Genomic DNA, 13,870 nt, shown 5'->3' on the forward strand with positions numbered 1-13,870 from the left:
AACAATATTAATCAAACAGTCGCTTTCTGACCACTCATTAATTCTCTATTAAGATTCAACTAGTATTTACTGAGTTCAGATTGAAATAAGAAATTCTTCAATTTTCAACAAGACAATTCTACCCACTGATTTCTTAATTATCCACATATCTATTTAGAAGAGTATCATTCTAGCAATCAAAGAAGCAAAGGGAAAAAATATTTCAAGCTGAGACACACAGCGAGACACACTTTGCTACAGAAAATGCAAATTGAATTTCTAGTGAGGATGTAAATTGAAATTACCCTTCCCAAAAGTAGTTTGACAATATGTATCAAGTTTTAAGAATGTTCATTCCTTTTGACTTAGTAATTAACAATTTTCAGGACTCTATTTGAGGAAATACACACACAATATTATGTACAAAGATTATGTACAGTGTTATTTATGGTAAAAAAAATGGAAGTAACCTTAACATCTGATAGATGAAAGGTTAAATAACACTGTACATCTATGCAAGAGATGATGTTCTAGTCACTCAAAATGACAGTATACAAGAATTATAAATCACATGGGCAAATGTTCATAATACACAATTAAATGAAGAAAACATTTTCAAAACAGTTTACAAAATGATGCAGTGCACATAATATTCATACATACATATAAGTCACCATTCACAAAGGAAATACTCTGAAACTAGCAGTGAGTATCTCTTAAGCAAAAGGGACTATAATCAATGTTTTTATTTCTTATCTTTCTGTATATAGCAAGTTTTCTACTGTAAACTTGTATAGGCAAAAAGAAAATGATAAAAGTTATGTTTTAAAGGACATAAGAAAATCAAAGATTTAAGACAATAAAAAAATCTCAATATATTTATATCAGTGAAATGCCATTTCCACTATAGGATGAATTTAATTATATACCAGCTAACAATGGCTATAGTGTTTTTCTAGCAATAGTAAATAATTTATCTACACACTGGGTATTAAACTACTTGAGAAAAGTTTAAGTATTAAAAATTTCAAAGCATCAGTATATAAGACCAATAATATAAAGCATAATCCAACCTCAACACTGTCCTTGTACTTGGATTGTACTGTGGCAATAAGCCTTTCCTCTGAACGGATCTTTTGTACTACTTGACTATATGTATTTAAAGTGATCTCCTTGTCTGCATCACCTTGCTCCTAAATGAAATCATACACACAGATTTATATACAAAGGAATACAAAATAGTTAAAACCTTCAATAACAATGGATACACTTTAAAATGATACCCTTAACGAACTTCTATATCTATTTCAAAATATTTCTTAAACACAGATATTTTTCTAGGGAGAAGAGAGATTGATGTCAAAGATGTTCATATGGGAAATTTTATTCCCATAACGCTATTATACTTAAAGCTGTCTGAAGCAGAGTGTTAAAGGAAATCAGGGATACTGTTATGCTAAATGTAAGAACTAAACAATATACAGAACTTCAACACTTTATTTTTAGATATCTGTTAACAACCACTTCTAAAATCAAGCCTGACAAAACCATCTAAATAAGGACAATTTGACAATAGGGAAATATAGTAATGTGTATTTTTTAATGCCAATCTTTATAAAATCACAAAAGGTAAAGAGAAACAAGCAAAATAAAGAACATAACCAATGAGACTTTGGTAAGCAGCCTGAAAAACTGGTTAAGAGTTCCAGTGAGCAATATTAACATTACAAAATACACTAACTTTTAACTTTACACAGCAAAAGAGAGTATACACAGTAGGGAAAGGGAGCTACTAATCAAACTTGTGTATCCACTTCCAAGAGCTCTCCCAGATTTTATTTCAAGTTTTCACAAACTCTAAAGAGCCTTATCTTACACTTACAGTCATTGGGTATGATGGACTCAAGAATCAAGTGCTAAAGAAAGCTGATACACTCAGATTAACAGTTGTTTTCCTAGAATTAAACATTAGATTTTTTTTTCATGTGAAATATCCTACTAAAATCAAAATACCACCCTGTGGAAGAATAAGACTTCACACTGTATTTGGATTAGAACTTGACAGTGTTACTATCTCAAATAGGCCTTTAAGAAGAAAGCTAAGACTAGTCTTAACACTCTCTACCTAGTAAGGAAACCACTTTGCTTCAAAGGAAGCAGTAATAAAGAATATCAATACTCACAGTCAGAGATATCTCCAGCTCTTTGCAGACACCTGACTCAGTCTTCTCTAGGATTTCATCAATATTACCAATTGTGTCTTCAGAAGTCAGTGATTCTTCCACAGATAGATCAAAGGCCTCGTTTGCAAAAATAAAAAACATGAAGTATCTCATTTAATTATTTCAATTAGTATTGTGTCCTTATACCTGGAGCAGAGCATTAACCTATGTACTGGGCAACGAGGGGGAAATAAACACAAGAAACATAAAGTACTACCCTCACAAAACTTATGCACCGGAAAGAAAAGGTATACACACCTCACATGCCTAAAGAAAACACAGATTTTTGTTAAGGTAATTACTGATTAAGAGAGATGAGAGGACAATACAGAGGAAAATTATGAGAAAAAACAGGGACAAGACCAAGATGTTTTGGGGGAATAGAAAAAGACGCAGTCTGACTAAAAACTGGTAAAGAACCTTGACTGCTCAGGGAGCAAGTTTAAATCTGACAGGTAGTAGGCAGACAATATCAGCGTTTACACAAAGAAGGGGTATGACTGTACCTGGTACTTAATGATGACCCACTAGCATTAAGGAATATGAAGATTCAAGGTTAAAAATTAAACCCTGATAGTTTCCATCTCATTAGGAAAACTAAGGTACTTTCTATCAGGAAACAGACTTTATAATAAGGTGTTAAATAGAATGACATCAGGGACCCAAACTATAATACAGAACATAAATGTCAGAAGCAGTCACTCGGCTTTCAGAGGTTCAGATTTGTGTTTATGGAGGTCTAGATTTGGGAAACGGATATGGAAATGAAAGAAAAGGATAACAGATAATTAACCTAAATGGAAAGACAATTATGATCAATAACAAAATAAGACAAAGAAATAACTTAGTTACATTAATGTATCCATAAAAAGCACCAAAAATGAAGAGTTCTAGAAGTAGCAGGAGATTAAAGATTTTTTTTTCCCCAGACAAAGCTAGAACTGCATATTTGGAAATCATTCACACAGAGAGATAAATGACATTATAGGTGCCTTTCCCTTTGCTCAGGAGGATGTAAAGCAGACAGAAGAACACAGAATCAATAACAAAATTAGGCCAAAATTTAATTAGGGTTCTGAGTACATTACACAAAGCCACATGCCTCCAAGCCTTTTAGAAAATTACATTGTGTTTTCACAATAATAATTAAGAACTAAAAAAAAAAAAGAAGATATAAAAGACACCTTTTCTAATATCTAATATCAAATGAGACTAATATTCCCCATTTAGTTTAGGTATCTTTAGGATATTTAAGATAACTAAAACTTAAAAGACTTACACTGCTAAACAACATTGTAATCATGGCTAGTTAGCCAACTAATGTTAAAACACACATGTCTTGCTAAAAAAGAAACCAAAAAGAGGAAAGCTCTACTACCCTCAAAGCACATACTCTTATCTCTACACTATAGCTGTAAAATATACACTACACTTGTAATAAATTCCACTGATATTATCTTACACCTGTAACTTGATTGAAGTTGTTTTCATATATGTCCTAAACAGAGAATGTAAATATGTAAATCCCTCACTCTTCTATCCCAGCATTCTCATTCATATTCTCATTAATATTTTTTCTCCTTTTTATCTCTCTCTCCCACCCTCCCTCTCTCAGAAAGAAGTAAATTACATGTGGACAATTTAAAAATACATATTCCCCGGTTTATGCTATGACACCACTCGGCAACAGCTCTTGTTACCTTTAAGGTACTCTGAAACCACGTTACAAGATGTTGTAGAGAAACCTCTGTTTCACTTCTAACACTGGTGAGCTCCTCTCTTTTATTACACTTCCAGTCATAAAATTTCTTCAGTGTTTCTTCAGAGTTTGTCCCTTCTGTGGCCTGTCCATATACTGCTTCTAAAGAGGCTGACAAATCCTGCAAGAGATACTTCTGTTTATTAAAGTTTATTAACTTTATATTAGGATTCAAGCACCATATTAGAATCTGAGAGACAGAAAAGTAGTATGTTGAATCCCTATCTTTGAGCATTTTATAAATAAAATTTAGAATAATTAAACATAAAAGCATAAAACTACCTATAAGGTGATTTATTTGGACTGTAAGAGTAAACGTTCATTAAGGTTATAAATAGAAGGTTTTATATTCTTAGGTTTTTAATCAAGTAGAAATTATCCTCTTTTCTCTGACTTTACGTAAGAATCACTACTATTTTGCCCTGATATGGAAGTTTCTAAGAGCTACTGCTAAGTAAAAATAAAAACACCAAAATATTCAAATAATTCCAATTAAGGAAAGACATTAAGCATATATATGTGTGTGTGTGTATGCACTTAAAAGCATTTTTAGAAAGGACTAGAAGAGACAAAAGAGCTTGATGGCTCTCTCTAGGAATCAGACTCTAGAAATGTCACAGAGACAAGAGGAAAACTTAATAGATTCCAGAAATTCTTATCACAAAACTCTGACAAACCCTTGGAAAGAGAGAGGATGGCTGGTGCTTAGCACTGAATGAATACGGTCATAGCAAGTGGGAGAAGGCCTGTACCACAGCAGAGAATATCCTGTGGGAAAAGAACTGTCTTCATATGCCCTTCTTTCTCCCTCACACTGGGCAGGAAGGCAGCAGCACAAGCAAGAGGCAATGGATTTATACAAGTACAGTATAGAAACCTAGATGAGGCAAAAATTGATAACCAATACAAAAGAATTGGCCAAGCACTCTCTTTTCTTCCCTTTTGCCCTGAACACCTGGTAGCATTTACACCCAAGGGTGGCAGTCCCTGGAAAAGAGCAGTGGCTCTTTTCCTCCCAGGACTCGGAGGTCCTCTGAAGAGTAAGATCATCTAGAAGAAAAGCCAATAGGAAGTAGTTGAGCCCAGTCTGCAACCCTAGAAGTTCTGAGTAACAACCCCATCCTATTCCCTAAACCCATCTGAAGTCTCTGAAGTTATGGTCCAAGCTTTCACCCCTCCCTAGGTCCCATTACCACACTATCACATATGTATACAACAGCACACTAAGGCAGCTTATAATTCTTCAAGAGAATATGAGGTCCTGAGGGGAAGTACAGGGGAGGATGAAATGTGTGAATAATACAAGCACTCTGAAAGAAATATAATAAACTAAGCCACCTTATAAAAAGGAAGCAAAATCAGTCGCCTAGGTAATAGTAAGAACTCAAAATAAACATAACAAATATTCTCAAAGAAAGAAAGAATATTGGAAACATAAAGCAAAACCAAGTAGCTATGAATAATAACCAACTGAAATATAAGTATGAAAGAAATAATCTTTGAAATAAAGAACACAAGGGATTGGTTAAGTGGCAGAAGAAATACAGCAAAAGAACCAATTAGTGACTAGGTGGTTAAGTCAAGGATCCTTCCAAAAAGACAAAGAAAGGGATAAAAAGATAGAAAAAAAATGAGTGAACAATTAAAATATGTAAAGAACAGAAGTTTAAATATCCATCTAACAGAAGTCTCAGAAAGAAAGAAAATGTAAATGAGGTGGGAGGGAGCGGGGGGAACAGTATTTTAAGAAATAATTATCAAATATTTCCTAGAGTTAAAGAAAAACCTCAAACTGAATTGCCTCAGATTAAATCTAAACTTATATATGTTTCAGTGCAATTTAGGAAATAAGTCAAGAGAAAATGTTCAAGCTCCAGGAGGAAAAAAGGTAACAGAAGAACAAAAATCAGACTCATATCAACAACTACTGAAATAAGAAAACAATGGATTATTATTGTCAAAGGTCTGAAGAGAAAATGGACCTAATATTTTGTAGCTCACTAAACAATTGTTTAAAGAGCTTAAATGTAAGCAATTGTTTAAATATTTAAATTGTTTAAATACAATATCCTGAGACATTTACTACCTCACAAAGTCAACCACTCAAAGCCCTCCTTGAAAGTACTCTCAAAGAAAGTATTCCAATACAGAGTAAACCAAAAGATATCCAATAATTTACAAAATAAATAAGAGTGGGAAAATAACTCTAAAGTCTGTTACTTGAGATATCATATACAATATCTGTAACAATCTGTGAGTCAAATCCTAGACAACAATTGTGGTTGTTAGATTCATGGGAGGGAGATACAGACAGACAAAAAGACACACCAGACGCAAGTGAAAATGTTCTAAGATATCAGGGGTAGAAGGTGAAAAAAAAAGGGAGAAAAAAAAGAAACCATGATAAACAGAAACACAAAAATAATCACAGAAAAAAGTTCTAATAAAACAGTAATTATAAATATATAAATCAAGCTACCCATCAAAAGGCAGATTTACACACTGGACTCTTTTTAAAAATGATCTGTTAGTCTGTTGTCTAAGAGAGACATTTAAAATAAAGGGAAGAAAAAAAGAAAATATATATAAAGCAAATATTAACCAGAAAGACAGGTGGGATAAGAATTTTAAATGAAAACAAAAATAAAATTTTATCCCAAAACACCTTAAGGGAAAAATAATGTTCCATAACAGTTTAAAATACATAACAATCACAAATTCATTAACACTCAACAATACAGCAATGAAATATTTTGAACAATTTAAAGAACCAGAATATATAACAATATATTAACTAGAATATATAACAAAAATATCCCCAAACTGATAAACTGATCAGATAAAAAAACTAAGCAAAGATACAGAAGATTAAAGCTTAAAATAATAGCTATAGGTCAGAAACTGCACACAAAGAAAACCTAGAATATACTTTCTTTTTGAACTTAAAAGGAACAGTCATGAAAAATTAACCGTGTATTGTAGGCCACAAAAAAAATCTCAATAAATGCTGAGGAAATCAAAATCATGACATTTCACTTCTTTGACCCTCATTATCAAAGTATAAGTTATATTTCTTAAGTATTTACTTGAAGAATATAAATAAAAATCAAACTATTTTTCAGCAAACTAAAGAGAAGCTTAAAGAATAATCTGGTGCCCAGGAGTGGGATTGCTGGATCACATGGTAACTCTATTTTTAGTTTTATAAGGAACCTCCATACTGTTCTCCATAGTGGCTGTACCAATTTACATTCCCACCAACAGAGCAAGTGGGTTCCCTTTTCTCCACACCCTCTGCAGCATGTATTATTTGTAGACTTTTTGATGATGGCCATTCTGACCAGTGTGAGGTGATATCTCATTGTAGTTTTGATCTGTATTTCTCTAATAATTAGTGATGTTGAGAATCTTTTCATGTGCTTTTTAGCCATCTGTACGTCTTCTTTGGAGAAAGGTCTATTTAGATCTTCCGCCCGTGTTTTGACTGGGTTGTTTGTTTTATTGATACTGAGCTGCGTGAGCCGTTTGTATATTTTGGAGATTAATCCCTTGTCAGTTGCTTTATTTGCAAATATTTTCTCCCATTCTGTAAGTTGTCTTTTCATTTTGTTTATGGTTTCCTTTGCTGTGCAAAAGCTTTTACATTTAGTTAGGGCTCATTTGTTTATTTTTGTTTTTATTTTCATTACTCTAGGAGGTGGATTGAAAAAGATCTTGCTGTGATTTATGTCAGAAAGTGTTCTGCCTATGTTTTCCTCTAAGAGGTTTATAGTATCCAGCCTTACATTTAGGTCTTCAATCCATTTTGAGTTTATTTTTGTGTATGGTGTTAGGGAGTGTTCTAATTTCATTCACTTACATGTAGCTCTGGAGAAAACCATAATTCAAAAAGATACATGCACCGTAATGTTCACTGTAGCACTGTTTACAATAGCCAGGACATGGAAGCAACCTAAACGTCCATCAACAGAGGAATGGATAAAGAAGATGTGGTACATGTATACAGTGGAATATTACTCAGCCATAAAAAAGAATGAAATAATGCCACCTGCAGCAACATGGATGGACCTAGAGATTGTCATACTGAGTGAAGTCAGACAGAGAAAGACAAATATCATATGATATCGCTTATATGTGGAATCTAAAAAAAGGGTACAAATGAACTTATCTACAAAACAGAAACAGAGTTACAGATGTAGAAAAATATGATTCTGGGTAGGGGGACATATACACACTATTATATATAAGATAGATAACTCATAAGAACCTACTGTACGGCACAGGTAACTCTACTCAATACTCTGCAATGGCCTACATGGGAAAAGAATCTAAAAGAGAATGTATATATGCAACTTATTCACTTTGCTGTACACCTGAAACTAACACAACATTGTAAATCAACTATACTCCAGGAAAAATTTAAAAAAAAGAATAAACTGGTGACCGAGGGGAATAGTAGAAAGAGAGACAAACCAGATTTGGCAAAACTTCTTTTAAGATTAAACTTTAAAAAGAAAAGAGCTTTAAAAATGACCTTGTTTGCTGATCCTTTACCTCTGTTTTCTAACAGTTAATGAGAAGAAATAAACCTTTACAGGGTAAAGTAGAAGCTGCAATGCAGACAGGTGAATTCTTTCATCACTATCCTTTTATATGAAAAGCTCACTTCACCATTCTGGAATAACCTATACTATTTATGCAATTCCATTTAAGAAAATGTTTCAAACCAGGGCTCCAATGGCTCCTGAACCATACACAGTAATATGAAAACTACACCTTCATCTAGGTGGACAAAAAGAGACAGTGCCCAGATGTCCCTGAATATCCTTTTCTCCAATTCTCCAGCAAGCTTATTCCCTACAGTATAAAACAAGACAGCTATTATTCAACTTGGTATTAAAGATACTGACAAAAACAGTAAAAATTCTAAGATACATAAAAGGTAGAAGGAGTAGAAGAGGGTTATTGTGTTCAAATGATATGACCACACAGAAAGCTCAGAGTATCAACTGACAAAAACTAAAAGAGAGTTCAGCAGAGTTGCCAGAGAGACATCAATATATAAAAATCAATAGTATCCCTCTACACCATCAAAAATAACTAGGAAATGGAAAATAAGATAACATTCACAAAAGCAATCAAAAGTATAAATGTCTTGGAGTTAAATGAAGAAAATGCATGAGGCTCTATGGAGAAAAATTTTAAACATCATTAAAAAACATAATAAAAGATCTGAATAAGTAGAAAGACTTAATAGGTGGAATGACATTGTCACACTCATTCACTCCAAATTACTCATTTCTGAGCTGACAGGATAGGACTAAAGACAAGGTTCCACAACATCATACAGCTACTGTACTCCATCCCCTATCACAGATCTTAAAAACCCTATAACTCAAGGATCAGGATCCCTCTCCCTAACTCTAACATATGGCTTTACTAGCTTTTCTGCTAGAATGCAGTGGGTAACAGGGACTCACCTGCCTGCTACTGCTCCTGTCTCTGTGAGTTTTCCCAAAGAATGCTGCTCTAGCAAGCCTGACATGCCTGATCATTTTACCTTGTTTGCAGGATAAATACATATACATAAACACATTAAATATATCAATATAAAATTTTAACACCATTAAAAAGAAACTAGGATTTATCAAAGAAAAACTTTTGCAGCCATCAGTACTATCTGAAGTCTAAAGGTAAATGCTAATTTCACCTCTCAAATGATAAACATATTTTAATGTATATTTTATATCTTTTAAAATTCCAACCTGTAATGTTTTCAAGCGTTTATTAAGAGGTAACTCATCAACTTCCAGAATAAAAACTTCTACTGCCATGTACAACTTCTGTTGTACTTCATTTCTTTTGGCTATCAAAATATTCCCTTCATTCTGGAGGAAGGAAAAAAAGAATAACCATCATTAATATATCAGGTGTTTTTTTTACACACTGACCTCTATGAAAAAAACTGATCTCTTAAAGTTAGTAAAATTTAACATTACGTTCTCCAAACATAGTAACATTTCAGACAAACACCTGTCTCCTTAGATCACCAAACTGACAAAGAGTTTTCTCTCCCTTAATTAGAAATAAGATTTACGTTCAACAATTCTGCTCTGTTAATCTTCATCTTTTCCCATTATTTCTGCAACAATAAAATTTTTGCTTTTCTTAAGAAAATTATACAAGTGTCTATGGCTAATTACACACTGTCTCCTTCCTACTCTCAGCCCACCCTCAATTCCTTCATCTACTTATCTTTCAAGATTCAGTTAAACTCCACCATGATAAAACCTCCAATTCACCCAAAAGGCTATGTTTGGAAATAGATATGAGAGATATCCAAGAATGCTGTGCATTACCTCTGTTATAGTACTTACCAAACTATATTAAAACTATCTATTTATATATCCGGCTAATACCCAAGGTAGATAGAGGGATAGGACCACGTCTTAAACAAATGCATGTGTCTACTACCTGTAACAGTGTCTGGCACATACACTTAAAAGCCTGAATGTTAGAATACTGTTTTTTGTGTAAGCTCAACCAGACCATTATATAACTAATTATAAAGACAGAAGAAAAGAATCTCTTTCATCAAAAATACACCTGGCAGGCTTCCTTGGTGGCACAGTGGTTAAGAATCCGCCTGCCAATGCAGGGGACACAGGTTCGATCCCTGGTCTAGGAAGGTCCCACATGCCGCGGAGCAACTAAGCCCATGTGCCACAACTACTGAGCCCACGTGCAACAACTACTGAAGCCCATGGGCCTAGAGCCCATGCTCCGCAACAAGAGAAACCACCGTAATGAGAAGCCTGCACACGGCAACAAAGAGTAGCCCCTGCTCACCGCAACTAGAGAAAGCCCACTAGCAGCAATGAAGACCCAACGCAGCCAAAAATAAATAAATAAGTAAATTTATTAAAAAAAAAAAAAAGTACATGGCAATCAAGTTAAGGAACTGTGCGAAATATATAAATGAAAATAACAATACTAAGACCCAAATTAAGTACAAGAAGGGAAATAAAATTACAACTTTATCTGAGGGACAATTATGACTCTCTATTTATCCAATAATCTACTCTTCAGTCTGTCAAATGAACTTTAGGGCAATAAAGCCTAAAAGTAAGTCCTGAAACATCAGCAGTAGTGGAAATAAATTGCTTCAAAAAAAAAAATCACATTTGTTCTACTAGAATACCAAGTCCTATGTATATACTAAGCCCTTTCCCTCCCTGTGATAAATCACTTTCTTATGCTCAAAAACAAAACAAAACAAAAATTAAAAAGCAGTCCTTTTTCATCTTTTCATCTTACTACATGAAAATACACGATGAAGTATTTTAATACTGGCAGTATGGTTTAAATGGAACTAGAATACACTTTGCAATCAGACATACCTGGGTTCAAATTCCATATTAACATTTAGAACTACGTAATCTTGAACAATTTCCTTAAACCCTGTGGGCCTCAGTTTCCTGAGGAGCAAAAGTGCCCATTTTTAAAAGTTTGTGTACGAAAAAGTTTATAAAGTATCTATAACACTGCCTGTGATTCATACAGATTCAAAAATTATTACTTCTGTCACTTTTTTTCCTTCCATAATCAGAAGTGACCAGTAAAGGTCTAATACGTAAAATAACCCAAATCGAATCCCTTATCCAAATTAAACATTCCTGGCATTTTCAAAGGCCTAGTTATTCTGTTTACTTTTCTCATTCAGAGCCAGTTAGGCTGCCAACTGGCCAACCTAGAATGAATAGGGAATAAGACTTTCAGGGTACAATCCCCAGAGGCAGAAACCACCGATACTTAAGATACGACAACTCCAAACACAAGTTTAGGGCTCATAGGTACTATGGAAAGCTATGATTGTTGTACCAAATATCTTTATATGAAAAACAAGGAGTTCCATTCAGCTCAATATAATAAACTAAAAAACTTCCAAGAGGAAATAAATATATTTTTACCTACACTAATGAAGAAGTCACATGAAATATTCCATTCATCATATCCCTCCCCTACCCACATATGGATGGCTTAGATAGCATTTAACAGTAAGGCAGAGTCCTATAATGCAGCATAAAACACGCCACTCAGACCAGAAGACAAGATCCACATTAACGGGCTTCCCTGGTGGCGCAGTGGTTAGGAATCTGCCTGCCAATGCAGGGGACACGGGTTTGTGCACCAATCCAGGAAGATCCCACATGCCGCAGAGCAACTAGGCCCGTGAGCCACAACTACTGAGCCTGCGCGTCTGGAGCCTGTGCTCCACAACGGGAGAGGCCGCGACGGTGAGAGGCCTGCGCACCGCGATGAAGAGTGGCCCCCGCTTGCCGCAACTGGAGAAAGCCCTCGCACAGAAACGAAGACCCAACACAGCCAAAAATAAATAAATAAATAAATAAATAAATAAAAAATTTTAAAAAAAGATCCACATTAGCAGTTGTGGGAGCCACTCTGGCTTACAAGCCTCATGTCCCTCAAAAGCCACCATCTCTTATAGGTATAGCTGCCAGGGTCCCTCAAGGGGTATGCCCAGTTGCAAGTATTTGTAGTTTACAGTTCCTCCCAGTCCAGATACAATTTACCAATCAGGGGTTTTATTTTTACCTAAACAATGTTGCCAGTAACATGACTGAAATATCATTTCATCAAATTACCAAGGGAACAGAGAGAGGTAAATTCTCATGCAAAAGGGGGAAAGATTTTGTTAATTAACCCTTTTTCCACAATCACTACTTATCTATCCTACCTTTCTTACAAGGCAACAAAAGAAATCAAATTATTAATATGAAGATACTGTAAAAGTTAAAGATTTCACATAAAGTATCATTACAATATCTGCAGTCCTTCTGCTTTCTTGAAAGACATTATCTCCTTATGTTCAACAGATAAAAATCATCATAGAGAAAAATTCTTAACCCACCACATTCTGACAAGTTTGAATCTTCTCCTGAGCCAGACAGTATTCTGCCCAAATTATCTCTAATTCATTCAAAGAAGCTGGGATAGTAAAGCAGTCTTCATACAATACTTGTATAGCATCTGAAAGGTCATTTCCAAAATGAACATTGACATTGACACATCTATTAAAACAGCAAAAAGGAAAAGATCAAGAAATTTTAAAGGTGTTGTGAGAAAAAAAATTACACTTAAATACGAATGGTCTAAAGTTACTATTTACAACACTGGCTATGAAGAGGTACTTTTTAAAATCATATAAAATCATAAATAACTTTGATACAAACTTTTAATTAAAAACATAATTGATTGAGAAAAAAACTTAAATATCTTTTCCAAAAAGCTTTATATAAGAAGACAACTTCAAAAGTCTGCAGATTTTAAATGATATTAAATTAGATTTATAAATAATTCTGTAAAATTTTATACTTAAGCCAATCTTGCTTACCAAGATGACAGGCACATAGTCCTTGTACCTTAATAAGCAGACTAGCATTTGCAGAGTTTTTTAAAATAGCCAAAAAAAAAAGCAATGAGAAAGACCAAATAGCAAAACCAACAAGGCCCATCATTTTCTTTTTTCTAGCTTCCAGTTAGACTGCCACCATTCTAACAGCACATTATTTCCTCAAATATGGGTTAAAATATTTTGAACTGTTTTGGTCCAAAGTCAATCTCACAGCTTTGCAAGTGTAGTCACTTGAATTTTTGGTTGTGCATTAAAAGTTGATTAAGCTCTAGAGAGACTTAATTTACTCAAACTATTTAGAAACTTATAAACCAGATACCGATTGATGGATTTATACTGGAGAATATAAATTCCCACTGGACAAAAGATGAATGTGCAGGATTAATTCAGGGCAACATCTTCTTAGTGTTTCAAAGTACATGAGAAAATGAATTACTGGTTTAAGTTGTATGTATAGCACAAAAAGAGAACTAG

The 13,870-nt window shown here is 34.1% G+C and overlaps 1 protein-coding gene across 2 annotated transcripts in view; it reads right to left on the reverse strand.

Moving 5' to 3' along the window:
- The window catches only part of STK31 (serine/threonine kinase 31), an 87,054-nt gene that overhangs the window by 48,454 nt on the left and 24,730 nt on the right, over nucleotides 1-13,870 (reverse strand). For both annotated transcript variants that reach the window (XM_036863955.1, XM_036863956.1), the window contains exons 9-13: nucleotides 12,893-13,052; nucleotides 9,726-9,848; nucleotides 3,902-4,081; nucleotides 2,163-2,279; nucleotides 1,053-1,172 (exon numbers count right to left, since the gene is read on the reverse strand). In XM_036863955.1, coding sequence (XP_036719850.1) covers nucleotides 1,053-1,172; nucleotides 2,163-2,279; nucleotides 3,902-4,081; nucleotides 9,726-9,848; nucleotides 12,893-13,052 — 700 coding nt within the window. The remainder of the gene's footprint in view (nucleotides 1-1,052; nucleotides 1,173-2,162; nucleotides 2,280-3,901; nucleotides 4,082-9,725; nucleotides 9,849-12,892; nucleotides 13,053-13,870) is intronic.

The sequence above is a fragment of the Balaenoptera musculus genome, chromosome 9 (assembly GCF_009873245.2).
Source record: "Balaenoptera musculus isolate JJ_BM4_2016_0621 chromosome 9, mBalMus1.pri.v3, whole genome shotgun sequence".
Classification (NCBI taxonomy): Eukaryota; Metazoa; Chordata; class Mammalia; order Artiodactyla; family Balaenopteridae; genus Balaenoptera; species Balaenoptera musculus.